Genomic DNA, 23,338 nt, shown 5'->3' on the forward strand with positions numbered 1-23,338 from the left:
TTGGTTGTTTGTTTTCAGGTGTTGTTTTTTTTTTTCTTTTTTTTTTTTTTGGTGCCTTTATTTTCTTTTCTGCAGGTCCATAAATTGTAATGTAATGAATGAAATGTTCAATGATTCAAAATCAATTTCAAGGTCACCATTTGAGATTATGAAATCATTCCTCCAATTCTATTCACTTGTCCTCTATTTAAATACTGTATCACTAACCAGCCCTTTGACTCCCAACATGGTCTTAAAACAACATATTGAGTCTGTTATCACAGAACAGAAAAAGTTGAAATTTCCAAGAATATTTAGTTATACTACTGTAGTCAATACTAGAATGCGTGACCTTCCTGGCTTGGTTCTAATAGACCATTTCATGTTCCTCTAAAGCAAAGCAATTTTTTTTTTGAACGTTCCCAGCTTACCAGGCACAAATAAGATTGATTTATATCCCTGGTCACTTTAATAGCTATTCATGGCGTTGCAATTGTTCATTTCAGATACACCATCCAAAAGATTTTTTTCATCTTTACCCTCAGGTTAGTGTTAATAGAGTTAAACCTGATGCCATTTGTTGTACAGCTACTCTAAAAACAATCCTCTTTCACTGCAGTCAGGACAACCTTTTGAGATCTGTCCTTTAACCGGCATCCAGCCCATTCAGTCTGTATTCTGTCAAAATAAAACAATGGTTTTTAAATCATCCGCACAGAGTCAAAGTGCTTACAGCACTCTATACACACTTGGCTGAAATGAGCTAAGACTTTGAAAAAAATATCTCTTGACAGGTTCTACTGTAAAAGAAATGTGAAAACTGTTACAGAATCTAAAAGCATTTCTGTTTACTAACAAAACAACATTAAAAAAAAGTAACAGATGAAAAAGGATTCAGGTTTTGTATCAAACAAAACTAAATCGTTTCTGGTGATATTCCAATTGTTACTGTGAATATTGGTTTAATATCAGTGTGTTTATAGAGATTTCTTGGTTCTTTCTGAATTATTCCAATATTATCACAGAATCATAGAATGGCCTGGGTTGAAAAGGGCCACAATGATCATCCAGTTTCAGCCCCCCTGCCATGGACAGGGTCACCAACCACCAGACCAGGTTTCCCAGAGCCACATGCAGCCTTGGATTAATAAACCAGAAAACTTTCTCAAATGAATCTATTCTGATACTTGAGTGTATATGAGCTGATTTTACAGATGCTTTTTTCTTAAATACCTCTGGCATGCAAAATGTCTGAATGACATGCAAAATACAAGGTCTACAACCTGTAAAGTCATACGCCAAACAGAAATACTTTCTGGAACCTTCTAACTTCATCTTTGCTACAAAAACTATAACAGAACTACAATGGACTTATTTCTCTGCTAAAACTTCCCCCCCCCCCCCCCCCCTTTTTTTTTTTCTAATGAAATCTTTCATTAGACTTTTCTCTATTGAGAACGTATTTTTTCACTGATGCCCTTGAGGTCACTGACAATGTTGAATGCTTTCAAGTGCTTTGCTGTATCAGGTCCTAATCAAGGAAGGAATCAGACCTATGGAAACATTCCTCCTTGTGATGTCAAAAAACTCAGAAGCCAGTTCTGCATTTCTTAAACTGCACAAAAGGTTATTTAGAAATAACCTTTGCATTTGTAAACCAAGCTGATGTGAGTCTTTGTCTTTACAAGCTCATCAGACTCCAAAGCATTACTTTCCCAGAAGCATTCGTGGTATGCTGATGGTTGAAACAGATGTCCTTAGAGGCCTTCTCCAATCTTAATGATTCTGTGATTCTATGGTCTGTGAGCATCCTAGACAGAATATACTACAACTTTTTGACTCACACATTGAGAGTTGGAGCTAAAATTTACTGTGGAATAAATAAAAGAAATTTAAGAAATTTGAAGAAAATGCTTTCAGAAACCTCAGAGAAGCTACAACTGAGCTACAGCTTCTTCATACTTCTCCATCTGAGAAATATAATTGGTAAACTTGAGGTAGTAAAATGTTGATCAGGTTTTAGTGTTAAGAAATCTGCAGAATTAAAAAAACCTACATGGAAGACAACTATGAAGCTTTCACTACAAATACATATGACCTTTAATACACTTCCATAAAATACTTAACGTTCAAAATCATCATTGCAGCAATACGCCTATTTTCTGTAACTTGAACAAAAAAGTCATTAAACTTCTACAGATTTACTTATTATTGTCTCATTTGAATGGAAACATATTTAATTAAAAACACTTAAGTAAAGAAAATACAGAATAGCTCGAGGATGGTAGTTGTTATTACAAAAGTATGCCAAAATGGAATGCAAAAATATGTCACTGTAGTCAGCCTGCTGATATTTGGCCATGATTTACTCACTGAGTGGTAAACATGCAATATTATCTGTGCATTCCTATGTCAGTTCAGTAGTTATTGCACAAATTAAACTTTTTTTCCAAGGTTGACATTAATGACAGTGTACTGAATGTTTTGTTGGCCTTTTGCAAAGATCACTTCTGCATTAAATAATGGAGTGAATGCATCACTGTGGATAAAGAGATACACGGAAACAAGATTTCTTTAAGAAATGCAAGCTCCACCACAGATGGAGGATTTCAGGAAGGAAAGAAGAGAGAAAAAATGTATTCAATACTTAAGAAGCAATCTATAATCAAATATATAAATGCCTTTCTAAAACTGAGCTTTTAAGCTAGTCCTTTTTTTTTTTTTTTTTTTTTTTTTTTTTTTTTAATGTTTCCAGTTCACATAATTTAAGAAACATTAATTCTGCTGGGCTGCTGTGTTTCCTATATCATTTGCTTTTCAATTAGTACCCAAACAGAGGCAAATGTTTAATACATGTTTAAAGAGCTTGCATTTGGGCAAAAGAACAAAACAATAAAAATCAACCAACCAACCAAATTTAACCACAGGACAGTCTTGCGTTTGATGAACTCTGGTCACATTTTCTTCCCTCTGAAAGAGCACATTTCAGTGCACTCATATCACAGTTGAGAAAAAGATTTTATGAAGGAAAGATTTACCTTTCCCCAGGAGGTTTAGAAAACACAGTCAAGTGCCAAGAAACTCTTTCAGTATTTATTTTTTTTTTTTTGTACTGGAAAAGAAAAATCTGAAATCAAGGACAAAAGTTTCCAGGCACATAAAATGCCATAGCAAAAAACGAGATAACAATCATCTATTCTCTGTCCCTGATGGACTGAATGAATAGCAGTAGATTTAAAGCTGCAACAGTATACATTCAATTTGAAGTATTTTGCACAACATGTAGCAGTAAGGCTAATCAAACACGGACATATACTGCTTTAGAACATTGTGGAGACTATCACAGGCTACACAGACATCAAGTGACCTCCTGGCAGGCATGAACACAGTTTGCATGAGCCAAAGGGAAGATAAAAATCTACAATCTGTTATATGAATCAATTACAATGGAAAGTACATGAAAAAGTATGAAAAGAACCAAATCAATTACAATGAAAAAATGAGAAGACAGCTGGTTTCTTCTATTATAGGCAGTCTTATACTGGATTAAACATGATATTAGGCAGAATTCTTGCACATTTCATATTCTTCAGAAATTCCATGAGGTGAAATTGTCTTTCAGATTATTCTATTAAATTATATAAGTATCAATTATATCTATATATTTGCAATTAAGCTACCATCCTTCCAGTGCCCAGGTTGGTTGGACCTTGAGCAACCTGATCTAGTGGAAGGTGTCTCTGTCCATGGTAGAGGAGTTGGGAAAGGATTATCTTTAAGGTCCTTTCCAACCCAAATCATTCTATCACTTTATGTTTCCCTACAGAATTAGCCAACAATTCCACATTATGTTATGCTTATAGGTAGACTGTGCTGTAAATTCATAGTTCCCACTCATAAGAAAATATCATATGTGAAAGTAGAGAACATGTTCCTAAAGAAACAGAACCTGAATTGTGGAAAAGCTTTATAATCTAAGAATTTAGAAAATACAGTGCAGGAGACTTGGAAAGGAAGAATATTTCTGAAAAAAAAATAAAACAAATGCAATAGGAAGTTATTATGTTAGTGAAGAGGGGCTGCTTGTGGGAGTTGGGAAATAATTTAAGGAGCAAAAACATCATGGCGTGACTGCCAGAAGGAAGCTGGTAACAACGAAACAGCAGAAGATGTGTACTGCAAGTTAAACCTCCCAAGTTCTAGCAAGACTTGGCTACCATCAAACACTTTAAATGGGAAAAAGAATTATTTATGGTGAAGCTTTTGTGTCTTATTCAAAAGATCCAATAGCAAGGAAATAATATTGAAGATAAACAAAGTCAAGGTTCAGGAAGCCATAAGTCTTATAAAATGCCAAGCAGAGATTCCAGTGCGAGTTAAAGATGCTGTGCTGTTTACAGTTGAGAATAATCTGTCAATAACTTGCGTTACTATATGCTGAAAGGCATTTTCAGTTAAATCAGATGTTGAATAGTTATGGATACACTAGCTCAAACAGTAAATTACTTACTTTTAAATATACTGAATATCAACATAGGATGTGTCTCTTACATTATATTACATAAATAAATAATCAGGTAAGTTACAAAGAATAAAATCAGAACATAGAAAGGAAGGGCACTAAACTAGAGAGAAAAAGTTCCACAGGGAGCCACAAAACATAAGACATAGAAATCAGAAAAACATCCAATGAAGTGATAAAGCTGATGGAAAAATAATAATAATGATAATAATAGATAAATAAATAAATAGAGATTAGAAGAACTACCAACAAGGGAGAAAACTGGGGTTATTGACTATGCTGAGCTGTGAAAGGCCCTAAGGCAAAAAAAAAGACAAAAACATCAGAGAATACATCTGTGATCTGTGATGCTTTTGAGCTACAACTCAACAAAAATAATGAAGTAACATAGGATGTTTTCCACAAGAACTTATATGATAAGTCTTGCAAAAGAAGAAAGATGACTACATCCTCCCCTCACTTAAATTACATGAGCAAACAAGTCAGAGAATAGCTCTAGCAGAACTCAGTGAATACAGCCCAGCAAAGATTACTACTAATAGTTCTCAACAGAACTCTGCCTTCATGGTTACAAGGTTGAGGTTTTGATGAAGTCCATGTTAAGGACAAAATCTGCCTTCTACAATGATGGCAAATCTTATGCAAAAGACTGGCGACCCAATCTATTTAAGTTTTATCTCTTCTTGAACTTGAATTCCAAAGACAAGAAGTTCAATCAAGACCAAAAAAAAAAAAAAAAAAAAGAGGATGATGCAATCTCTTTTGTTTCAAGTAAACACAAGAAATGGAAAGACAATCATATCAAAGGCTTACAGTCTACACTGCATGGAAAATAATAATAAAAATAATATTACCTCCTTCTAATCCATCTTCTCTGCCTCTACTGACTGTGTGCCTTTATTAGCACCTTGAGTCCAGCAGTTATGAAGAAGTTTGTCTAAGCACGGGGACTCCCTCACAGCACTGCTCTCCCCGAACTGGTGCTGGTAGAACATGTCAGCACTTGCTCACTTGGATGATATCAAGACAGATAAGACAGATGTTTTTGCAAGGGCTAATACAAATACCTATTTATAATCCCATCCAACGGCTTAGCCTTTTTTTGGATATCAAAGCATTCTGTGCCTTTGAGGATCACCATTTGACACCACTGTATCCAAAATCCCAAAGGTTGCTGAATCAGGTTATCTCATGCCTTGCACCAACAGTAATAAGCAGAACAGTGCTAAAGCATCTAAAAAGAGAAACTTACAAGTTCGGCTTTTGGTGTTTCCCCACCACCACCAGGAGAACAGCAAGGAATTCAAGATGTGATTTGATGATCCTTAGGAAAGGATTATTTGAGCATTTTCCTTCCTTAGCCCCAGCATCCCTGTCAATTTAACTCTTACATTTTTAAAAGCAACTATCGCTAAATAAAATCAGCAATTGACTCTGGCAAACATTTAGTACAGCAGATCTCCAGTGAATTAAGCACTATACATTGGCCATAGCATATTTTAATTTCATTCTTTTTTATATAGTATTGTCCATCCAGTCTAACCCCATCTCTTACTATATTTCGCTAAGTCAATTGAATTCTTTTACCATCGTTTTTTTTAAATCTGAATACCTATTTCAGCAGTAGTAAATCTTGTTACGCAGTAGAAAGGCTCATTTCGAAAACCTAAGGTGAGATCAGTGATCTTGTGAGGAGTTCACGGCATCAACAGTGAGTACATGTCTCGCTCCAATTTAGGAGTGAGGCAAGGTTCTTTTGGAATGTTATTCCTGGCGTGAGATTAAGAAGAAAAACATTCAAATGTTGATCCGACCATTTTATTAGAAATAATAGCTGAGTGGATGGGGAAGGGAGAGCAGCGAATACCAAAATTAGGGTGATGGGGATGGGAAAGTGGGCAATAGAAAAGGTAGGAAAAAGGGGCAAGAATTGCGTGAAAGCAGGGAATAGTAACCACCTGGATGCAGCAGCATCCCGTTGCATGTTATTTCGTTGGTCTGAGGCGAAAGAGGCGTAGGGGAGAGCAGCAGTAGAGTGGCAGGCCAAAAGCAGCAGATCAGTGGAAAGGAGCAGCGGAGTCTCATGGAGTAGCGAGGTCTCATGAAGCAGAGCCTCAAGCAGTGTTTTGACCAGCAAGCCCAGGAGAGTCCGTTGGCAACAGCAGGACGACAATTGAGGAATCTGAGGCCAGAAACCTAGAAGTTCTTCAGCATGCAGGCATCTTCTTCAGCATGCAGGTGTTCACGTAGTGAGGCATCCAATGTCAGAAAACATCCTTGTTTCCATAGTGAGGCATTTGATATCAGAAAACCTAATTTTGTGGTTTGTCTGTGCCCTTTTTATCCTACTTCTTTCCAGCCATTGAGATATTCCTGGAAGCTTCGGTCTGAGTCATGTGAGTACCTCAGTGATTGCCATCTTCCTTGAGATAAGCCCACACAAAAGACCACTTTAGGGCCGTTCATCTGCATTTTATCTCTCTCTTGTTGCCCCTGGACTTGTCCATCTCTTACCCTCAGACAAAGGATTTCTCATCCCCTGCCCAGGGCTTGTCCTTCTGAGTGTCTCAGACAAAGGAAGTACTGGAACCGTGGTCAGGACTTGCCTGAACTTGTCCATTTCAGCAAACTTTTGAGGCAATATGTAAAAAGCATGGCCTCTTACAGTACAAAAATTTGCCTCCTCAGCCTGAACTCCCTGGTTCAGAAGCTGTGCTTGCAAGAAGCACGGTCCTCAGTGTGTCAGGGATATGCTCTGTGCTCCTGCAGCCTGCTGGTTCTGCAAAGGAGAGCTCTCAGTGCTGCACAAAAAAACTGTCAAGGACTGAAACTGAGCATGGTTCCATCTGATAACACTCCACTTTTTGAAATGTAATTTATTCCACAAAAGGCATGTTGGTTACCCTTAGAAGCAGCAGGCTACTCTTTGCCAGCTAGGCCCATAGAAAACCATGCCGTACAAGCAAGTTCAAAAGAATCCCATCCAAAGGAAATTCTGATTTTCTGTATTAGCTAATAATTAGTCTACTTCTGCATTTTAAGATTTTCGCACATCTGAAGCATTTTAAACATTATTAAGCACCTACTACTCCCTTATGAGCTAAGTGTTATGAGCAGCAGTGCACTAAGTGCTGGCACATACCACCCCACCCATGGTTCAGAAAAATGACTGAAGACCAAAGTAACAGCCCTCAAAGCTAGAAGATAAGTCTTCAGTCAAAAGGAAATAGATACATTACTGTATGCATGATCAAATGCATAATACCTGTCACTAGAATAATTTGGACACATATTAATAAAATGGATGTCCTACAGAAGTGGAGGCTTATGTGAGTGCATCTGTTTATTGTGTCTTCTTATTATTCCAGTTTCCATAGAAACTGAAAAGAGTTAGGAAATTTCAGCACTGGGCAATGAATTCTAACGATCTTTTTAAAAGAATCATTTTAACATATATTTAGTGTACACAGAAGGCATCAGTAAGATTTATATTCAGGTGTATGAAGCATGGATCAGTAGTCCTAATGCAGAGGAGCTCATGACTGTACAGGATTTCTAAGTCTTTATAGCAATAAGAGAAAGATCATTTAACATACATTAATAACAGTCCACATCATGCTTGTTCTACCTCTTTAGGTTTTTCAATTTCCTATTGTAGTCTCCAATTGCCCTACAAACAAGTGCAGTAGCAATCAGTACTGAAGCATTTTCAAATATGCTTTCCTTTCCCTTCAGCTTATATGATATCTTACCCCTTACATTTATAATCACCTACAGTTTAACCATGATGTAATTTCTTATGCCTTGTGGGCTGATTCCTGTGACTCACAATTTCCAAATATATTTGTGAAGGTGGTTCATGAATTGAAGTTCTGTCAGCTGAAGCCTCCAGCATTGTTCTGCCTATGTTCAGTATGGAGGCTCCTGGCTCCCAAGAAGTTTTAATAGCACAGTACAGAGGATCAGTCCTCAGTTTACAAAGGACACTCGAGAAGCCATTGTATAATGTAACACAGCCTGCAAATGCCCCCATGGCTTTTTGTCATGCCATCATTACTCCTTGGTAAGTTTAAACTTCCTAAATATACCACTGAAAATCTTCAGTGATTCATCCCCAGGGTTTGCTGTCAGATGCGAACAATTATGAGCCACACTTCTCATCTTTTCTCCCTGCTGCCCTCTTCCCTATTGCTTCTTCCTTGATTTGAAGCCACGTACAAGTAACACGTGGGGGACACCTGGGGGACTCTTGTTCTTTGCTTGTTCACAGCAGCTTCATCAACTACAAATTCACATTTCCTCACTTAAGCAGTTATCTGCTGAAGTCTAGCAAACTAATATATATAAATATAGTCAACATCACCTACAAGTGTCAATGTGTACCCAGACTTGAAGAATTACTTTCACAGAGGTATACTGAGATGCCACTTTCCTCTATGGTGAAATGCCTTCACCTTCTCCTCCTCTGCCACTTCTCTGCCCCAGTGACCCTTGCCACATGGAAGATAAGCTTAACAGAATGCTTTTGCCTGTTCCTGAGCACTTCACCTGCTTTTCCCTTCAGCTCAGAAGCATTCCTCCCCTTGGCTGGCAGTTTGGGAGAGATCCTCAGGAGGTATGGCCAGTGTCTGATCCAATGCAGAGTCACATCAAGACGCCTAAAATATGCACGTTGAAACATTCTCCATGTTTTAATCTCAAGGGCAGAGGCTGCAGTGCTGCCACCGGTGATATACTTCTACAATAACCACCACTAACAGCTTTAGGGATCATAGGCATTACTGGTGCAGAAACATTTGATATTTCCCATCATGACAGAAAGGAGACAAGTGGTTAAATTACTGCCTGTTGTACACAATTGTAGACATTAGCAGCTGTTATTTATAGTGCCTATTATGTTATACTATCTCAAAAGACAGGAGAACCACGTCATGCAGCATTACTACAAATAAAACCATTCTAGCTTAGAATAACCTTTTTAAGCACAGAGAATATCACTGTAGTTTATCTTTAAATGGAAAGCATGAATGGCTCAGATGTTTTCAAAACAAAATGTATGTTTTAGTACTCCCACCCCATCGGATAATACAAGAAGAAGTAAGGAGGACGAGAAAAATTGTGCATTAATAAAGTAAGAGATCTGGAGGAAGTGCATCAGTGCATGCAGGGTGTCTTTTTCTGGAAAGCACATAACTGGAAGATAAGACAGCTCTCATGTTTTTGTCGTGGAGAGGCTTATATGCTACAGCTTTTTAAGCCTGTTATTTAATCCTGGGGAGTTAAATACAAGTCCTAAGCATGTGGCAGACTGCTCCAAATAGAGCAGCATGCCTTAGAGAACACAAGGATCGCTCAGGCGTCTTGTGAAAATAAAAGTTACCTAACACTGAGCATCTCAGCGGATTCAATTCCCCATATCCTCCCCATCTTCTAGTAAAAATGGGGGTAGAAGACAGGACAAAAAAGCAAACATGAGTTTCTTGGTGATTTTTGGAGGTAGTTGTGAGCTCAATCTCTCATTTTTTTACAACTTTTTTTGTTGTTGTTTATTTTGCAAGAAAAAATCTATGTCAATATCTATTATTCTCATGTCTCTTGGAAAAAGAAACAAACAAGCAAACAAAAAACAACTCTTTAACTTCAGAATCATGAAGATTTTATTACACAAATAATGGAGATTATGATAGAAATGAAGTGACTGCGGACAAAGACTGTGACAGTCACTTGCAGTGCTGCTTCCATCACATTTCCTCCACTCAGAACCGGGACACTTCCCAGGTAACAAAAGGAAGCATTTTAACTCCTAAATACTTATATGACTGAATTGTAATTCAAAGGGAGAAAAAAGGAATATAATCAACATGATAAGAAGCTGTCAGCAAATAAAAATGATTTACATGAACCAGTCATGAGGTCTCTTCTTCTTGCAGAGTTGTCTCACCATGGCTGGAATGAGACAAGACAGTACTGAATAACAGAGATAACTCTGTGTAGGCACTGAGGCCCTTCAAAAGGTGAGGGGGTGGTTTCTTATGGCCTGCAATCAAAGCCAGATCCTCTAATGGGAATGAAATCCCAGTGTGGTCTACTGCATATATATGAAAGCAATGAATCCAAGACTCCTCCGGTATTACAGCCAGATTCTTCTGAGACCTTTATGAATTCCCTGTGCTCCTCACCATTAATTGGTAGTTGTTCTACAAAACAGTACTAACATTTTAGCTTCTTCAGAGACACATTTTGCCTTACAGAATGAGTAAAAATTTCTGTCTTTTGATTTCTCTGCTGAATTACATGCTCTTTACCTCTACCCACACACTGCGCACTGTGTTGGTAAAGTCATACATTTTGGCAGTGGACTTCAAAACTTTATTCCTCTGCAGGAGAATGCCCGTGCATTGTACACTCACATACACACCCCCTCAGTCCACGTGATTTATATACTGCCTGGGCAACCATTTCACAAATAGATGGAAGCACTTAAAAATAAAAATCTCAACTCCTGGCATACAGATATCAGTCATTCCACATACTGCCTTCATTTAGCAATGCTAAGCCGCATTACTAACATGACTGGTTATCAGGGCTGCATGCAGATTCTGCTGCTCATGCTGTATGTTTATTATCTCTTCCTTTGGTAACTGAGCTGTACACATTGAGAGTGCTTTACAAAACATCTCAAAAATAATGGTCAAGTAAGCTTTCTTGTAAGAGATGCTGTTTTCTGGAGAGAATTTCCTTCCTACACACCTTCAGCCAGCAAAGCTCTTCTGATGCTAGACAAAGACATTGCAAACACATATGCCCACTCACATTTCTGTCTCTAGAAGTATGCTTTACTGACTTAGAGTCCCTTCTTCAGCCCCTGCTCGCCCACACACATCCCTGTCAAGGCACATGAGGCTGAGATCGTTGTCAAATTGGTATTCAAGAGCTCGTGGTTTAAATTTAGTCCCCAGAGCAGAAGGGTTAGTGAGTCTTGCCTGTTGAGGAAGCTCATTTAACTAATCTTGGAATATTTCATACAGTAGCCAAACATCAGTGAACTCTCTTGCTCAGTTTTGGTTTAGAGATGACACAGTTCTGGGTGAAACACAACCACAACTTCCCATCAGGAGAGGGATGGAAGGAGGAACTGGGCATAGTGGAGAATGCTGAAATCCAAAAACAACTCGCAACCAACTAGGATACAGAGCAAAGACTGAAGTACGGGAGCCATGTGCTAAAGCTACGCAATCGGTTTCATTAGCAAAATGGTATAGAGATCTGCACCAGCTGGAGTCTTCAAACAGTTCCACCCTCACATATATCCAGAACATCCTTACCTAATCAATTATTGTTTATGGAACAGCAAATCCTAATTAACTCTACACCAAGAGGTACTGAAAATATTGAAGTACTGAAGATATTAAAGAATTTGAAGTACTGAAGATGTTGAAGGTGGACTTCCTACTGACCTTGAGATAATAGTTCTGTCCACCTTTGAAATTTGCATCTACCCCAAACTGCATGTAATTCTGCAATGGCACAGAGACTAGATTTTAGTGGATTAAACTAGATAGTCCTAAGTAGAGCCAAATCAAATAAGACAAGGCAGACTCCTGGCTGGCTTGAGACTACAAGTGTGTCATTCTGTATTCTGGCTAGACATCTAACAATACTAAGAAATCCAAACCAACCCACAGGATAGAAACTAAAATTAAAAGATGATTTCTTACACAGCTCTCTGGTTCTATCTTTACTTCACTGCAAATTATCTCTATTGAAAAGCTGACAGCTTTGGTCAGTTCCTTGTCATCTGGATTCTGAATCGCTGAGAGAAATTGAAAAAAAAACACAGTGGCCCCTTATGGCCACGTTTCATGTGCTGCTGATCTGTACATATCAGAAAAGCTAGAAGAAAACACTGACTCGGGACCAAAGTCCAGGTAATAGACTCATATTGATCTTGTTGGGTGGCTGACAGGAAGAGAAGCACAGAATGGCTCGGGTTGAAAGGGACCTCAAGGATCACGGATCTCCAACTCCCCCAGCACAGGCAGGGCCACCAGCCTCCACACTTAATCCTAGACCAGGCTGCCCAGGGCCCCATCCAACCTGGCCTTCAACAATTCCAGGGATGGGGAATCCACAACCTCTCTGGACAGCCTGTTCCAGCATCTCACCACTCTCAGATTAAATAAATTAAAGAAAGAATCCATAAAGACACAGGTGAAACCCAGCCCGCTCAGGAATATTACAATAAAAATGTTTAGTATCTTTACTCAAACCTTCTGCTCAGACAAGTCAATCAGGTCTTCTGGAAGAAGAAAGGACAGAGACAGAATGTAATATGAAAGTTTATTCAGTGTAAAAATTGAATATTATACATAGTTTCATAGTTTCATAGTTTCATAGTTTCGTGCGGGTTGGAAGGGACCTTGGAGATCATCGAGTCCAACCCCCGGGATTCGAGCTTCTGTGTAGCAGAGCGGCACTTCTACCACTTGAGCCACAGGGGGGATTACATTAGCTAATAAGTGATCACATCATATTTAGAGAACTGCTACACTCTGTTAACTTTCCTAAACAAATCCAGGTGGGGATGAAAGCACTCACTGAAATAAACGTTACATTTAAAACATGTCAGTTTCAGATGTATGGTAATGTAATACATATGGAAGAGAAGAAGAGTGGAATTTGTTAACCTAGACAATAGAATCTAAAGGGAGATAAGACAGGATAAACAATCTTCAGATATAGAAAGGGTATCTGGAAGGAGCTGAGAAACTGAAGGCACCCATCATACAAACAAGTTAATAAACTCAAGCTGCAGCAAGGAAGATTCAGGTGAATCAAATGTGAATAAGGAAAAGTTTTCATTGGTAGGACCAGAGAAGCTGAATAAAGAGTCTGGTCAGGCTATACAGACTAATGTGCATAAAGCAGATCAGATGTGCATAAAGCAGATCCTCCCTCGGCACAGCAGAGGCTAAGTACCTCCCGTTCCTACTTCTCTGCTGGCATGACAGACTGCTGATGGCAGAATAAGAAACACAGCCCAAGGACCCCAGACCTATTCTTCCCAAGGAATGGCCAACACAGAACAGGGGCAATAGTTCAGCCCAGAGGGCAAGGGCAGAAGAGTGGATATAAGGGCTGCACACAATTACTGGGGTGCTCACCTCACCACACAGCCACCTACACAGCTTCTGTTCTGCAGCCCTGACTCTGTTGAGTAGTAAGTAGCCTAGGGGGACAGAGACTGGAGGGCAGGCATCTCTCAGGAGATTTGAGAACTCCAAATTATGTTCTGAATACATCTGAGGATATCCTCGTTTCACACTCGGAGTGGAGCATTTAAATTAGATTTTCTCTGGCCAGGATGTTTTCTTCCCTTAGGTTCATTCTCTAATTAATTACTGTCAGCACTGTCATCACATGAGCCACAATTGACAAGAACTTCTGTCACAGTTTATCACCCCTGCCACTGGATATCACTTCACATCCTTTCATCCGTTTATCCTTGCAGTCCAATTCATTTCTCCCTTCTTCATCCTATGCTGGTGATCCCATATACCTCTTCAGAGTTATGGCAATAGGTATTGCTCACCACAGCTCTAAGTGACAGCAATTCATTTATTTATTCTTTTGCAAAAGTTACCATCACATGACTGTCCAACTAAAGGCAAAACAACCTTGATGGCAAGGTATGAGATATTCCGGATTAAGTAGAAGATTAGGAAAATACTTATTCTTGCTTTATTTTCACCCCTCTAATTCCTATTTCCATGGAAACAGGGCTGGAAAGTACCAGCAGGCAGCCTGCAGCTGAACATCTGAATGAGAGCGCTTGTGTTGAACTCAGCAAGCAGACAGCAGGTGAAACCTGCAGGAGCTGCCTAAAAATCTATAGCCACATTTTCAAAGTAAAAGGATGACCTCAAGTTAGGAAAGGACTTCTAAGAAGGATTACATACAACCCTAGCAAATATTCTCTCATTGCAACAGCTGATAATCTTATTTCATCTTCTGAAAAAGGCAGGGATAAGACTTCTTCATCTTAACCACACCAGGCAAAAATCCATCACAATTAAATGTATTTTAAAATGTTCAGGTGGAATGACATATTAGCAAAAAACAATAACTTATTTTTGTAACGGAACTGCCAGACTGTCAGACACTGTTCTGTAATTACTCCCATGAAATCAAACCAGCCGATGCCGGTCCATATAGATGCATTTTATATATTAAAAGCAAACAAACCAACAAATAAAACCTCACCAACCCTAGAAGTTAGCAATACATTTGCAAGCTGTAAGTCATATAAATCACCAAAACTTGCCTTTTAAAATCTACTAAGGCAACCCAGGTGTAGACATCATTAAGGAAAATTAAAAAAACAATGTTAACTTCCTCATGCAATTTAGTAAAGTTTCATGCAATATTTCTTTTTAATACCATCGTAGATTTTTCTCCTGTTCAATATTTGTTTTTCAAGCAACAGAAAGAAAAGCAAACAAAGGAAGGATGAAACATTACTGTCTTGCACTATACTTTACCCAAACAACAGATTGGTTATTATTAAACTCCTGCCTTTGTATCTAAAGCAATTACCAGTTTCTCAAGCAGATATTATTCATTCCTTGCAGAGAACAGAACACTGGTCCCACTTTGTGTCAATGTAATTTCAGCCAATGCAATGGACAAAACAAAATGATTATAATAAAGGATGTAATGTCTCGCGCAAGTTCAATATCAGCACACAAGAGCTGACCTGAAAATGGATGATGAAGAAACTTGAGACAGTATAAATCTCTCTCTTTTTTTTTTTTCTTTCTTTCTTTTTTTTTCTTTTTTTTTTTTTTAAGGGTGTTATTTAAAGGCTAACAGAGCTATTTATCAGAATCAAGTAAGCCTGATAGGTGTGTGAATCTGCTTTATTGTGCCTATGTTCTCCTTCACCATCAGAAAGGAAATGCAAGCTTAAAGCATCAGAGAACAAATCAACACCAGAAGCTGTTAGTGGCTATTGATTCGTTGCTTTCTCTGGGATCTTCACTGCAAAACTGAGCCCAAACTTAGAGTCCACAATATATTAAACTCACAGCTCTGATGAAAAAGAATAGTACAGAAGCTTCTTGTGAAATTTTCTTTCATCATAGGAAACTAATGATTGTGTATCAAGAGCAAAACTGTGGTAGACAATGCAAACACTCATCAGCATCTCTGCAGAATGAGAATGTCCATTTAGCATCTACCGCAATAGTAAAAAGTGCACAGAGCAACTCTGTTAATGATTCCCACTGTTAACTCATCTGTTGTTCTACACCAAGTATACTTGTACCCATCTCAAAGATGATTTACAGTGCTAGATCGCAATGCTGGTAGACCTGGCACAAGAAGAAACTGAACTCCAAACTCAGTGATCTAGTCTGAGACTGCTTAAACACAGCATACACAAAAGCAAAAGCTTTCACATTCATTTCCCCTTTTTATTATGTGAAAGCATCTATAGCTAAACAGCCCACGTGTATTGTACAAAGGTCTATATTTCAAGGACTAGAAATAAAAAACAAAACTAAAAAGCACAAATTTTATTTAAAAATCCCCATCAGCAAACACCTACTGAATCCTCTATTTCATAGAAGTTCCATCCCTCATCTTTTGTTTGTTTGTTTCTGTTTATTTGCTTGTTTTGGAATGCCAAGATTTTTCATACTTAAAGGCTACCTTTCTATTGTTATTTCAGGGTTATAATGTGTAACATTCACATGGTGTGAACATCTCTCTAAGCCATCACTATAAGTGAAAACCTCACTAAGGAGGAAGGAGGAGCATCCTTAGCATCTGTTTGAGATTTACAGAAGTGACCGTGCAGTTACAAGAGAAATCACTGACTTAGCTGAGGAGTTCCAGTAGGCTGGGGATGGAAATATTTATAAAGGGAATTACATCTGCCTGCATACATGCACAAAGGCTGGTGGGCATACATCAAAAAGGGTGGCTTATTTTTCCCAGCTGGAGCTTGAAATAGAGGGGGAAATAATTCAAGGAAATGAGGAAGCTGCTCCCTGCCCAGTCATTAGTATCTTCACACTATTTCTCCTTATGATCTTGTTAGTAACACCTGTACAGAGCATGTAACTGCTCTCTTCCAATTAACTTTATACCTGCTAATGTACCCCAGTTGTTGCTGGCTCATTAACTTATGGGAGATGGAAAGAAACCAAGAAGGGACATCAGTAAAGTCTTCAGGATGCTTATCGCAATCAAGAAAGATGTACAGAACGAAGGTATCTGATCTGGGATCTTTTGCCTCTTGGTGCATGGAGTATGTGGCAAATACAGGTTCTGGATTCCAGCTAACACGATAATAAACATACATTATGCCAATGCATGCTATATAAATTTTTAGCTTAGTAATAAAAATATGAGTAAGAGAAAGCCACATATAAATTAACACTTCAGAAATTAAACATCATTACCTATTAGAAAACCTTAATGCAAGCACCTAACTCAGAGTCTGAGATTTTGTAGCTACTTTAGCTATTTGAAAACCTAAACCTTCCATGCTTGAAACACCTAAACCTGTTAAATATCATGTCTTTTTCCAAAATGGCATTGCTTCTTAGCAGCTGAATTAGTTCTATATCTTCCTTTTTGAAAGGTTCTGCAAGGAATGTTTTCATAGCTAAGTTGTAAGAACAGAAAATAAAAGTCTGCAGCAGAAGTATTATCACACTAGCAGAATGTGATGCATGTTCAAATGTACTTTATGTGTACAGCTCTACTCTCCAGTTTACAAATACACAGTACTGACACTGAGAGAGTAAGTGTTGGCACTTCAGCAGTGCAGGAAGAGTCATAAAAGTATGAAATTTTCCAAGGTATGGGTTATTCAAGGCCTCTAATTCAAAGACTGGTTAAAAGGTATTCCCAAGACTCAAGGCTGGGTAAGCTGGGAACAGCAGCTAGGTGAGCAAGGCTGTGTCACAGGCCCCATCATTCCCAAGCGAATGATGCTGCTCCCTGCCCAGTCATTAGTATCTTCACACTTTTTCTCCTTATGATCTTGTTAGTAACACTTGTACAGAGAATGTAACTGCTTTCTTCCAATTAACTTTATACCTGCTAATATACCCGAGTTGTTGCTGGCTACTTCTTTCTCTGTATTGTAGCTCCCCAATAGCTTCTGTGTTAAGACTGGGAAAGAGCTTGGTTGTAGTGGGAGTCTTCAAGTCCTAAATTAAGACTCCTAAGCTGGAGTGGATGTGAACAAGTGGAAAAACTACTAATGCTGCTGTCTTTTACCCATCCCATTTCCCACAACATTTGAGTAGCCCTCAGAGGTTTTAGTTCCTCTCCTACAGCCATCGTACACTTCACATCTTTTGCCCTGTCTCCATTTTATTAGGCACAACACTCTAGTCTGCATGCTCCTCAATTCTTCTGAACAGTAGCAACTGAACACAGAGATCTGAAGCATGTAGTCAGGCCATTTCTCCTGCCTCAATTAATGAGAGAAGAGTTGTGCAGGATTATATACAATGTAAAAGTCTGAATTCAAATAGTACACTCCAAATTTACACAAATTTAATGATTGCCTTCTTAATGTGCATTTATGGATTCCAACATAATCAAACAAGAAAATGGTTTATCTATGTTTAATCAACTCCATCAACCAAATTCAGCAGTCACAAAGAAGCAATAGAAGTGACATCTGTTTTCATACCCAAGTCCGCTTGAGTTGTCTTATATTCTAACCCTGCTACACATACAATTTACAGCTTTATGCCTTTGTGAATCAAGAGGACCAGATTTCAGATTCCAGTATTAAACCTCTTATCTCAACAGAATGGCAATTTCATAATTAACAACAGACAACTCAGAAATCCACACAAATACCTTTATAAGAGAGACCTGATAGCGATCTCTAAAAAAGCAGTAGCTCCAGAAAGCTAACAGAAAACAAAATCTTCAAATGAAGCCAGATAATTTAAACAAAGAATCCAAGCCATCACCTCCTAGAGTAGACTTTGGTGATTGTATTTAGCAAACGAGACTTATCCAATGTGTGTTTGTATTTCTCCAAACCATAATCCAATATTAAGTCATCATGGAAAAAGTTTACCTGTGTTCCGGTCAGGTAAAATACAGCAATGCTTCTGCAGTATGCCAGGCAGAACCTGTGGCAAAAAAAGAAACAGACATCAATATATGTATATTTGTAACATTGCATGAAGAAGAGCTAGTGATTGTTGGAGTCCATATGTTATCGAGCTCTGTGCTTTCATTCTGAATGCAGATTAACTATTGCACAGTGCAAACCTGAGCCCCTCTCATTAGGAATCACACACTGAGAAGAATCTTATATGATAAGCTGCTTACTACTGCCCATAAAGGTAGTGTTACCCTCTCCCAGAGACTGCAATATTGAAAAATTGAGTAAAATAATACAAACACATAAGTAAATGTGCTCAACTTAGAAAGACAACGTTATCAGCCAGTGCCACTCCTATAATTGACTTTATACTGATTTTAGCCCCTGGGGCTGGGAGGTCCAGTTTGTTATAAAACACTGAATACCAAACTCCAGAGCACAGTGCTTCACTTCTCAGATGCCTATTTCCAGCAAGTAACAGCAAGCTCTTGAAGCTTGAATAGGAAGCTCCACTGAATGGAGACAGACAAGGCGCTATGCTTGTAGTTCATCATGACCACCATACTGAGATGCCTATGAGAAAGCCTACAGGAGCTTCCAGCCACCACAGATCCTTTCTTTGGGTGGAGCAGATCCATCCATCTTCACAGATTTACACACTGAAGTCACCTGTTGTGATGCAGCTTTGGGGCTCCTGCCAGCAGCAAGCTTGAAGCATACAAGACCTAATTTCAATCTGACTTTTAAATCTGTAATTAACACCTTCTACAATGTTAACAGCATCTGTAAAACTATAGCTTAAACCTTAATGTCTTTTCCTTTGCTATTTCAGAGACAAATCCAATTAAAATCTATGCTCTAAGATGTCCTCTATAAATTTTCCCTTGCGGGTCAACACGTGCCCTTTCAAGTCTGAAAATCTCAAAAGACAAATTAGTTTCTACAAATAGGAGACCAAACAACCTCAGTGTCAAAATGCCAGCCCTCTAACCAATGCAAACAACTTAAGTACCATTACAGCTCAGGTTAAGTTTCAGAAATTCAGGAAGGAGAGCACTTTATAACCTAGAGATATTTTTATTCATCATGAAGCACCACTGAAGCCATGTTCTGCAGTGGAGATTGCTCTGTGAGAAGCAGTTCAAACACCCAGGAGAAGCCAGAGCAAGAGCACTGCCTGGAGCCACCAGTCCTCACTTTATTGTGGTGGTGCATGCAGGGAGGGCACAAGGCAGACCACTTTCTTCTCACCTGGGAACACAAGGATGCAGCACTCTACTGAAACAAGCACATCTGAAAGGTGCTTACAGTGAGAGTGGGGTTGGTCTCTTCTCACTGGTGGCAGGTGACAGAACAAGGGTAAATGACCTCAAGCTGTGTCAGAGTAATTTTAGCTTGGATATCAGGAAACATTTCTTTACTGAAAGGATGCTTAAGCACTGGAATAGGCTCCCCAGGGAGGTGGCTGAGTCACCGTCCCTGGATGTGTTTAAAAACCTTTTGGATGAGGTGCTCAGGGACATGATTTAGCAGAAGGGCTGTTAGAGGTAGGGTAGTATGATTAGATTGTGGTTGGACTCAATGATCTTTAAGGTCTTTTCCAACCTGAGCGATTCTATGATTCTACTTAAGGGAATATAGTATGACTTGAACCAAAGTATTAGCTTCTCTTACTCACATTTAGACAGCAGGAAGCATGTCTTTTAAGAAGAATCAGTCACATGAAAAACAACATCCTGAAAACTACATTCATCATTTTCTGGTGTTTCTCGAATTTTAAAAAGAAAAACTCCAGTGGTACTTAGGAGTGTATCGTAATACTTCCAAACTATAGCATTTTCATTTTGGCCATGGATATAAATAACAGTATGGCCTTACAAGCACTGAAAGCATAAAAATTAGAAGCAGAGAACAAAGAAATCTGAAAATGAGCAGAGACAGTCTTTCAAAGCAGTGTAACACAAAGACTGAATCTTGAAAACACCCTGTCTTACTCAGACATAAAATAACACTTAGTTACTAGTGAATTTGTCACATTTTCTTCCACACGTTCATGAACCATGGAAAATCATTATGAATTTATTATGAGCACCCAGTTAATCAAATTAAGGCTGAAACTGTACAGAAGAGACAGAAAAGAAAAACTAAAAAAAGCAGGTCTGGAGTAGCAAGGCAATTTCCTTGGGAAAAGAAACACCCTGGAACACAATTTTTACATTCCTGGTAGACCTGATACAGATAAGAGAACAGTCACACTGAAAGGCACAAGCTGGAAAAATATTTGCTTGTCCCTTTCCTCTGCTCTCTTAAATGTGAAGTAGGCAGCTGGCGTGGAAGAGGCTAAAACAAGTGCTGCCTTCTTTCTCTCCAGCCCTTAGCATGTTTACCCTGTACAAAGACAGTTTCTGACTGGTAGGAGTTTGATATCAACCTCCCACATACTTATCTACAGTATACAGATTTTTACACTGTACCCATCTCCATGGTACCCAAAGAGCCTCTTCACACCGCTCTCCTCCCACATCTCCCCACTCTGTTCCTCTCCTCCCTAAGGAAAATGACACAAGCATTCCTCAGCAAAATTGTCACCTTTCCCTCTCTACATCTTTCCTTTCCCCTGCTGCTTGCCTATCATTCACTGGAAAGTTATGATTTCTTTCTTATGCCTTAAAATATCTTTATGTCTCAGAGTTTCTTTTTTCTTTTTTTTTTTTTTTTCCTTTAATTTCACAGTAAAACACTATATTGATTGATTGACTGATCTAGTGCTTCATGATCCCTAAAAGGATTTAAGTTGAAAGAGGGCAGATTTAGGTTGGATGTTACGGGGAAGTTCTTTACTAATAGAGTGGTTAGGCCCTGGAACAGGCTGCCCAGGGAGGTTGTGGATGCCCCGTCCTTGGAGGTGTTCAAGGCCAGGTTGGATGGGGCAACCTGATCTAGTAAACATGGAAGTTTGGTGGCCCTGCCAGGCAGGGGGTTGGAACTTCATGATTCTTGAGGTCCCTTCCAACTCAGGTCATTCTGTGATTCTGTGTGATTCTGTGATTTCTGCTAAAGTAGTCAAAATATGAGAGCAACAGGAGATCCTCACATGCAAAAAATCAACACCAAACCAAAACAATATAGGGAATAAAAGACTTGAACGTTTTGTTTTGTTTTGTTTTTGTTTTCTCTTGAGGAAGTGAGAGGTATCCATTACATTAAGCCAAAGATTTAACCTTCGTTTTTTGGTTTTTTTTTAAGCTCCCAGCTGGGCGCTAAGGCACTGAAACACTAAATTAAAGCTGGAACAGAAATAGAATAAGTAACACAGCAGGAAGTAGGTCCTTAAAGTCAAGGCACTTCCCCAGCATTAGCCAAATTAGCTCTGATCCAGTCCATGGAGCACTGTTACGTGACCACATGTGGCCAGAGCACAAACTCAGAACACAGTGTCAGTGCAATGTTTCCTCAGAATTCAAAGAAAACTTCTAACTGATATCAGTCAGGACACAATTGTTTCACCTTTGTTTCACTAAAGCTTGTTGTGCTTATATGTATTTATAAACATATATACACATATACATGTGAACATATGTGAACTTAGAGTGGGTCCAGAGGAGAACCACTAAGATGATCAGAGGGCTGGAGCACCTATCCTATGAAAAAAGGTTGATGGAACTGGGTTTGTTTAGCTTGGAGGAAAGAAGACTCCAGAGAGACCTCATTGAGGCCTTCCAGAACCTGGAGCATATAAACAGGAGGGGGAACGACTGTTTACAAGAATGGACAGTGATAGGACAAGGGGGAATGGTTTTAAACTGAGACAGGGGAGGTTTAGCTTAGAAGAAGTTTTTCACTCAGAGGGTGGTGACGCACTAGAACAGGTTGCCCAAGGATGTTGTGGATGCTCCATCCCTGGAGGCATTCAAGGCCAGGCTGGATGTGGCTCTGGGCAGCCTGGTCTGGTGGTTGGTGTCCCTGCACATAGCAGGGGGGGTTGAAACTAGATGGTCACCGTGGTCCTTTCCAATCCAGGCCATTCTATGATTCTATGATTTTTATCATAATTAATGTTTAAATTTTTAGTTGCTCTAAATATATACTACAGATATACAGAAAGCTCAGAGCAGCAGAGGGTAATAACATATCTTTACATCACATTTTTATATAAACGCCTATTCCATTTCACACACACAAAAAAAGACATTTGAATTCTCTGCATGTTCAGCATGTAATATCTGTTAGAGTGGTTTAACAAGGACTAGAATTAATTCTCATAAAATCTTTTCAAGTTTAGAAAGTGCTAACCTCTAACACAATTTCAAAAACTTACAGGGAAGCCAAAAGAAGTCAAGTAAAATAATTCTACTATGGAAAAAATGCACCTGTGAAATTGATACCTACTGACTTAAAAGGATCTGCTGAATGACTGTTCAGACCTCTGTGGTTTTGAATGATAAAGATGCTCTGATTGCTTTCTACTCTACTTACAATTATACTGTTAAAATAGTGATAGGAAAGTGAGCTGGATACCATTTTCTCCTGTCTATTCACGTTTGTTTACTCAACCTAAGTCCACTGCTGAAAAGTAAGGCAATTGAAGTCAAATAATTCCCAGGCCCAGAATTACTGAATACCCAAATCAGGAGTCAGAGTAAAATTCAAGGCAGAATTTAACAAGGATTTCTACTGTGCTTTAAAGTTGTCAG

General features: G+C 38.8%; 1 protein-coding gene across 8 annotated transcripts in view; it reads right to left on the minus strand.

Annotated features, from left to right (window-relative positions):
• Nucleotides 1-23,338, minus strand: part of DLGAP2 (DLG associated protein 2) — a 440,056-nt gene that overhangs the window by 346,467 nt on the left and 70,251 nt on the right. For all 8 annotated transcript variants that reach the window (XM_015859338.3, XM_085542114.1, XM_015859326.2 and 5 more), the window contains one exon: nucleotides 18,615-18,669. In XM_015859338.3, the coding sequence (XP_015714824.2) occupies nucleotides 18,615-18,669 (55 nt within the window). The remainder of the gene's footprint in view (nucleotides 1-18,614; nucleotides 18,670-23,338) is intronic.

The sequence above is a fragment of the Coturnix japonica genome, chromosome 3 (genome assembly GCF_054131305.1).
Source record: "Coturnix japonica strain WE chromosome 3, WE-NBRP24, whole genome shotgun sequence".
Classification (NCBI taxonomy): Eukaryota; Metazoa; Chordata; class Aves; order Galliformes; family Phasianidae; genus Coturnix; species Coturnix japonica.